Below are 8,874 nucleotides of genomic sequence, written 5' to 3'. Positions count from 1 at the left end.
GATATCTTATTTAGTGACAAAAAAGATAAAGCAGTGGTATGTGCATAAGGTCTACCTCGGACTTTCACATACAAGAGACTACCATCTAAAGAGTATCAATGATTTTTATAGGTTTTAATTCACGGCAAAAAATCCTTAGCCAAAAATCGCATAGCAAACTTCCAAGCAGGTAACATACACTCACTCTAATCCATTTGTGAGGGCTGAGGGCATATGAGGCTACGGCACTTCGAACACCAATCCCTTTGTGCTTAGTTATTGAACCGGATTTATGATTCTTTTATAACGCTCATACAATAGATGGAAAATTTCGCCTACACCATAACGGCACGGTAGGGTGCGAGTCGCAGTGTGGGAGAGAATAGTATAGCTTCGGTAGTGTAGTTATCATAATGATACACCATACAGAATATTGGTTATAAAGAACATACACATATTTCTTGGAAATAATACTATTATTATGGATTTTATCGCGATTTTTTGTTTTATAGTTTTCTCCCGATGTTTCGAAGACTTTGCTTAATATGAAAAACCGCGATAAAATCCGAAAAAAATAGTTTTATTTCAATGTGTAACATTCATATTTCTGTTCATCGGTCTATCTTAAATTACCAAATTTATTTGTCTTATGTTTTTACTGTCGAAATTGATGTTTTAGCGTCATCGTTTTAACGACTACCAAAAAAACTAGGATTTTCAATTGGTGTTTGTTTTTATTTTTTAGAATTTACACGGATTACTCTGAGAATTACAGGCCGATTTCCATGATTCTCTTTTTATCTCTATATTCTACGACACAAAAATATAAACAGCGATGAACCACACAAATTAGTCACCATCTTTCAATTAACAAAACATTGCATTTTATACAATATATTTTAGCTATAACATAGCATATAGCTACCACTAGAACACCGCCAAAGGCACTGTTTAACTTCGAATATTTCCCTGTTTACATTCGACCAACGAAATAACAACAATGCATTATTAAAATGTGCGTACATAGCCGTGTACTTAGCGTCACAATGAGAGTTATTACAGGCTATTGTTGCAAGCGGTTGCGTGCCGCTCTCTGCACTCGTAAGGCTGTCTGCATTGTTTCGATTGGTAAATTCGGCGATTTCGTAGTATTCTTAAATAAATCGTTCGATTGGAGTCAGACATTTTTTGTTTATAAAGTACTATCTTTTAGAATACTTAAGTATTTTCATTGTTGTGTCTGAATGTTAATAGGATTGAATTGATTGCCTAAAGAATTGGGTAATACTGCTAATTTTAAAAAATATCTGGAGCAATAAATTGTTTGCAGACTGCACCTTGGTAACAATTAACAAACGTAGACAAAACGCTTATACCTATTTAGTAGAACTCTTGCATTATTAAGTAAAAAGTGTTAATATATTTGTCTAGATTATAAACTTTTTAAAATCGCGAACAATTCGAGTGTATACCGGAAGCCTAACATAGTAAACGCTAAGGCGTAGCTGTTCCCTATGACCTGGCACAGAGCTGAGGAAATGATCGTGTCTGTCACAGCTCAGGGCAAGCGTGCCGGCCAGACATTATTGCTTATATTAATATATCTATGAGCTATAAAGCGACGCGCAGACGTCAGGCTGGTTGAATGAACAGTTGCCCGAATAGCGACCACAATACAAAAGGTACGACCGATGGACTGGTAGGTCTCTTCTATGAGAGAGTTTTCCTGGTAAGTACCACCGTAATGTCTAATTCTGCCGCCAAGCAGCAGTATGTAGACACTGTTGTGTTCCGTTTTGAAGTACATTGTAGCCAGTGTTACTACTGGACTTAATAAGACTTAACATCTCACGTCTCTGGATGGCGAGCGCAGTGGAATACCAAACATTACTTTGTAATTCAAGGTGTTGGTGTTTCTACTGTTTATGGGCAGTATCGCTTACCATCAGGCGAACGGCAAGCTCGTCTCGTCATGAAAAGAAATAAAAAAATACTTTATTCCATATAATAATGTGTCACATTCCGCGATCAGTCTGGGTATATCCGGCATATTTGTAGAGACTATAATAATATATAAAATAATAATAATATCAGCCCTGTATTATATACTTGCCCACTGCTGAGCACGGGCCTCCTCTACTATTGAGAGGGATTAGGCCTTAGTCCACCACGCTGGCCTAGTGCGGATTGGTAGACTTCACACACCTTCGAAATTCCTTTAGAGAACTTCTCAGATGTGCAGGTTTCCTCACGATGTTTTCCTTCACCGTTAAAGCGAACGATTGTAGAGACTAAGGGCTTCACATCTGTAGGTAATAGATATTATCTTGATACCACTCCATTCTTTATTAGGTGCAGTGGAGTAACTTTCTCGTGCATTTATAAAAGCTGTCAACTTTTAGCCGTGGTATAATGGCAACAAATTAATAGCGTATGCGCGACGCCTAACCTATAACTTGATGGCTTGTGGCTTTATTCTAGTCTAATGTAAGTGAGGAAGTCGTTGCATGTGGCACATCGCTTCTGGTACAGGGTCTCGCTTGTTGCAATGCTGAACATTTCGTAGTTTTGATACTATTTTCATAGTTATGTCTCCGATCTCTTTGTTGGTCATATTATGCCAGGATCTCTTATGCTGGCTTTGTTACTGTCATCATATAATATTATAGAAGATAAAGTTTTAGTATATCTTTCAAATGGTTTGTAAAATGCCTTTGGACTTTAGATTCTATCAACTCGAATATGTTTACCGATATCAATATAATTTTGAATATTACCTATATGCGCTTCTTGTGCTTGAAATATTTTTTAAATTGAATTATACACATTTAGAGTTACCCTAACGTGGGCTTACTATTACTACTACTTAGCTATAAGTTCTTATACATAATTATAATCGTAGTGTTAAGTCTGCTGAAAATATAAATTAATAATATTTTTAGTGTAGGTACTTACCGTATTTTACATACTATTACCAATGATATTGAAATACTTTGAAGACCAATTTTTAAATTTCCCATATACGTTACCACGTACGTGCTAAGTATATTATTGATATAGGCAAAGGCTTCTGTCACAAGTATAATACTTCCTAGGGCTTCAACAATAATATTATATACCTGAATCTTTGTTACTGCATAAACTAATTAAAAGTATTAAAAAACAACATAACGTATACCATAAGGAAATGGTAGTGGAACATGAAATATTTACGCACATGCCCTTATAGCACTGATGAGACTCCACAAAATACAATGTAGCTGTTTCTCGATCTCTCGTTCAGGAGTAACCGTTACCCGTTAGTTATTGATTTGAACTAAGTAATATCAATGAGGAAATCGCGTCCTTTCATACTGCATGCGTTGAGTACAAGTACTAGTAAAGTTTTAGTACACGTTCCGTATTATGATGCTCTTTCTATATATGTTACAATAAATGCAACGTTCAGCTCTGTACTAATGCACAATTGAATGAACCTCCTTGTTGAGGTCTTAGTTCTGCTTTAATTTGTCCCCAGCAAGTCTATATACCTTGGATTTTTGGAATGGAAAATTTCTAGCTGTGTGTCCTAAATCTAGCGTCATTTATAGAGGAATAGTTATGGAACTTCATGAAGTCAAGTCGAACCCTCTCTCATCTCGGTAGTTGCCAATTGGTGTTAAATCTCAGTACAAAACAATATCTAGCAGTGGCGATGGTCCATATAACCTCCTGGTTAATAACCTGGCCCTGCCGTCTTCCATTTTGTAATTTATGTAAAATCATATATATATATATATATATATATATATCAATACAGCAATTTTGTAGACGGCATTTATGCATATTAGTACCTGTATGTTGTCTGTGACCTTTCGGTAAACTTCATCCTTCACCACTGATATCTGATGCCTATAATTTCTTACTACCAGGCTACAAGAAAGTATGTTTTCTTAACAAGGACATAAGAAAGCACGTTTCCTATTACCCTAACAAGGAAATAGACGCGCCAACTACCCAAAAAAATAAAGGCCGTTGCAGACCATAAAACAAGGATAACAATGCGTCGACACATCGCACTCGGATAATTTCCCCGAGGTGCTCTCCCGGCACCCTCGATAACTCACCGACACTCCGCCAGTCTCGGAAATTGGCCTCGCGAATTACCTTTATTTTTATAAAATTGTGAACTGCCGAGTAATTTGTTTATGAATGTAGTAACTTTAAAATTCGCTGGTTTTATAATTTTAATATTTTTTATAATATTCTTTTTGTAACTGTCATAAATTCTGTTTATGCTCGGTTAATATCAAAAACATAGCTGCCTATTTCAAATCGCCTTTTTGTCAAACAGTTAGATTTGTACTCTTACCCAATGTAGCTGGAAATAACTTTTCTACATGTAGAAACCTTTTAGTTTTTGAGTTATTGTTATTGTTTCAAATATTAATTTTATAATTTAATAAGTTATTCCAAACGGATACTTCTTTTTAATTCTGAAACAAAATCTCTATACAGCGTATAATTTTTTTATTAGTAGCGGGTAAAAAAAAAACATTTTTTTCAGTATATTAATGTACTTTTATTTTAAATAAATATAACCAATAACATTTATTACATCACAGGAGCAGGGTATCATGAAAACACAAGTTCATCGCAAGTACACTAAGCATGCGTCACATTGGATGAACCATAGACAATGTGAGGTTTTTTGTCCTCTAATAAACAATTGAATGATTTTTTTATTTAAAAGAATATAAATAACTTTATCAATGCGTAGTTATCAAGCCAACATTGAAAGTATTAAGCCTTGACGTGAGTTCATTTCTAATATTAAAAAAAAAAAAAGTCTCAATCCTCGCCATATCTACGGTTCACCCAATTTTCGTGTAAATGCCACAAGTCAATTGACATCCCTTACATACATAAATTATAATAATTAAATTATTTATCATATAAATCAATACTCATAAAGTATCAAAACAGTCGCAGAAGAAATTATTTTTATAATCAGGCCGAAAATCATAGGCCGTTGTGCGCTATAAGAATTTAAAAAAAAATATTTCGATATAAAAGAAAAATTATTCAAATATAATTCTTACCACAATAATCCAAAATATGTAGTAACATTAGCAAATTCATATTGTAATACCGTTTTTAATGTTAAGATGTAATGGAGATTTTCTTAAATATATTTTTCATGAAATCTCATAAGCGGCCTTCATATTAAATCTAATTAAGAACATACATGTCATGGAAATACGCTGGACATAACACTATGTTAAAAATGTTGTATTAATAAATTATTATGAAAAAATAATAAAACAATATTCACATTTGTCAGTAAAAATACAAACATCCTATAACTATAGGTACAATTACGATTCAGATATTAATATATTTGTTTAATACCGTTTGAAATGTATTTCTGCACGATTTCAAAAACTTGGACGTGAACAATCATTTTAAATATTTAAAATGGCAGCCACAAGTCATATATTACACCCCAACTGGGAAGAAAATTACTTGATATTGTTTTTAAATATTGTCAAATTGATTTGATAGACACTTAGACATCATACCTAGTTTATATAGCTGTATCAAGGAAGAATATTGCAATTCAAAATGCTAAATATATTTATAGGCATATTTTATTAGAGTTATTAGTTTATTCACGTTTCATAAGCAATCGTAATTAAGAAGGGCTAAATATTTTAATGCTGCAAATTCCAGTCTACGCGCCGGTATATTACAAAACGGCAAACATGCAGAAACACACTCCGAACGTAATAAGTATTACGAAATCTAGAGATATGCATAACTAGAAACAGGGTATAGACCATCTACAACTAAATACACTTTTTACAAACCGTAGAACGATCAAGCGAGAATCCTAGTTTTTAAATAAGTATTTTTTATATTTACTATAAATTATTTGTCTTCCGTATCAAAATGTACTGAGGCGAAGAATGGAAGTAATGTTTACCGTTTTAAAATGTTTAAACAGTTTACGGTAAAATATAAAGTATTAAAGGGAATTGAGCGGTGAGGGCCGTTGGCAAGGCGCCATTTTTATGTGATCAACGATTGAAGCGCAAGGGCGGATTTAGGTAGAAAACCGGGGCCCTGTACCCACAATTTGTGATGGTTGAGTTAAATGTCACAATTATCGTAAATATTTTGTATTGGATTATATCAAATTATAATAATTGAAGTTAACAAGATGTCCTGTCATGATAGTGAATAGAAGAAGTGAAGTACAAGTGATTGTCAATTATCTTTATTCACAATGAAAAAGTATTTGTCGAGTCATAATTTACATAAAAGAAAGTTACGTCTCAGCTACCTATTATTCCATTATGGTGTAATTAAAAAGGCAAGCCTAAACCGCATATATATAACAAAAATGCTAAAGTCTTTTTTGCGCTGAGCTACATATCCATGAGATTCTGAAATAAGCTTTCACTTAAAGTCATCAAAAACGGAAACATTTATAAATATTAATCCCCGCATAAAGTACAGAGTCCGGTCCGTCCTCGAAGGGCGACTGAGATTATTGTAAATTGTTCCATCGTGCGTCAACGTGATTTATACTTGTGCCCGGCCGCGAGCATCCTCGGCATAAATAACAAAGACGGCTCAATTGTAACGATTACAATGATTCGGTGCGTGCTATTGAGATGTTAAATGTTTTGGGGAAATTATAGCCATTTTTATGATGTATGTTTAGTTTCGTTGGAAGTTTTGTTTGTTAGCGAAAGTTTGGCTATACCATACTGAATCTTTTATTATATTTTACTTCTGTCTTGCTTTAGTGACAGAATAAAAGTGATTGAAGAAATGAAATGATATTATAAAATAAATTTAATATTTTAAATATGGGAGGTCACTTCGCCCCTGTACTTTTTGAAAAGGAAAGATTCTTAACCATTATATATCTTAGTAAAGCTAATAATACTGTACACAAGTAAATTAGGCAACGTATTTCGTTCAAATATCCCATCGAACGCATACACGACAGAGGAGTTAAGTACTCTGTACAAACAAACGTTACTTTGGCAAGATCAAAAAATAAATTTTAAATCAATTTATAGTCGAAATACGAACACAATTTTTATACATGGTTTAGGCTTAATCGTAGAAAAACTTATTTTATACTTTTTATTGTAAATTAAATATATAACCCTTAAGATTATTATATTAAATGAGGTACGTTAAACCATTGTGACTATGAAGTGGAGATGAGTCTTCGATACGACCTACAACTAAATTGTACACTGGCAACAAACGTACCAACTGTCAAAACAAGAAAGTGTTGCCACTACAAAGTGTTGTTTCTCAAACAGTTGGCACTATAACGCAATGCTGCCAACAGAGCGGAAAACAATATCAACGCGCTTTTTTAAAATAACAATTTTACATAAAATGCGTGAAATGGAACGATACCTTACACAATTACGATATACGAAATAAATAATTCTCAGGAGCGTATTATATTTGTTGCATTATGCTCCATGATATTAATTTTATATAAATCTTATTTTGATTCTTAACGAAATCCTAGGAAAGGAAAACAGCGATTTAAGTCGAAAGTTGGAGCGTTTTGAGCTTATTTTTTTGGCATTTTGTATAATTCGATGATGTATAACGAGTAACGTTCGAAAACCCCTAAAATGTATATTCTTATTCTGAAACGTTATCCCTAAAACGGACTAGGTAAACGATTCGTTCATATCAGAAATATTCCTTGGCGTTACATATAATTATTTATTTTATTATCTTCGTTTTAAGCATGGTTTATTAGCATGTTTTTTCTTAACGTGGATTAAATACTTTAAAATATAATGATGACTATTTAAAGTTCTAATCAGAAGTATTTTATGTTTAACAGTTGAAGTCATATGCGGAACAAATACGTTGAAAACAGAGACGTACTATCGCGGATATCACCGAAGAATTGTAGAGGTAGCCAGTAAATATTTCCAATATGAAGATTGTTTGAAAATATTGAGTAATGCCAAAGTTATTTTTAAATGATAAAATTGTATTGAGAAGACTGTACTTTAATGATTTTATTTCGCATTAATATTACCTATTATAAAAAAATTGCATACCATTGAAACAAAGTAGCCATATATTGTATTATAAACCACTGCAAAGGATTGCATTTGCTTGCCACTATCATACTATGATTAGTTTCATAATACATAGTGATGAGCAGGTTAAAGCAGAGGTATTGGTAAAAAAGACGAGCGGTTTATAAACCCCAAAATATAAACGTATTTTTAATTTTACTGGGATCTAAAAACATTGTTCCTCTAATTTTGATGGAATTATATGTCTTGCATTAAAAAACCTTTTTATTTATTAAATTACTCAATATTTTCAAACGTTAAAATGTATCGATCCATTAATATATGGCAGTAACAGTTACAATCAACTACATTTGCACGGAACGAGCGACGGATTACGAACAACAAGTCGGTTAGTGACCACTCGTTATGTGGTAATGGCCACGAGTGTCTGGCAGATGATCCCTAGTGACTGGCAGATGGTCTCTAGTGTCTGGCAGATTGTCACTAGCATCTGGCAGATTGTCACTAGTGTCTGGCAGAATATCACTAGTGTTTGGCATATTGTCACTAGGGTCTGGCAGATGATCATTGGTGTTTGATAGTTGGTAGCTAATGACAGTTGATGGCCCGCCGCTGTAGGCGCCGGATGCGTCGGTGCCAGTCGTCGCGCCACTCGAGGAGGAGGCTTCGTTCACCCACTACTAAACCAGGAAGACCCGCTTGCATCCCTTCTTTTTCCACTCCTAGGATTAAGTATGACCTGTGGAACGAGAAGTAAACTTAGGTCGTTTGTTTAATAAGGCTGTGCCAATTTTTTTATGAAGGCTGTATATCTTATAGC

At 33.8% G+C, this 8,874-nt stretch overlaps 1 protein-coding gene across 2 annotated transcripts in view; it reads right to left on the bottom strand.

The window, feature by feature from the left end:
• Positions 1-4,515: 4,515 nt before the first annotated feature.
• LOC115447805 (netrin-B) overlaps positions 4,516-8,874 on the bottom strand; it is a 198,211-nt gene continuing 193,852 nt past the window's right edge. For both annotated transcript variants that reach the window (XM_030175044.2, XM_030175042.2), the window contains exon 7: positions 4,516-8,793. Coding sequence is in view for 1 of the 2 variants with exons in the window: in XM_030175042.2 (XP_030030902.1) it covers positions 8,643-8,793 (151 nt within the window). In the remaining variant the exon portion in view is untranslated. The remainder of the gene's footprint in view (positions 8,794-8,874) is intronic.

The sequence above is a fragment of the Manduca sexta genome, chromosome 15 (genome assembly GCF_014839805.1).
Source record: "Manduca sexta isolate Smith_Timp_Sample1 chromosome 15, JHU_Msex_v1.0, whole genome shotgun sequence".
Taxonomy (NCBI): domain Eukaryota; kingdom Metazoa; phylum Arthropoda; class Insecta; order Lepidoptera; family Sphingidae; genus Manduca; species Manduca sexta.
The sequence above is the reverse complement of the archived record's forward strand: the minus strand, read 5'-3'. Positions and strand labels throughout refer to the sequence as shown.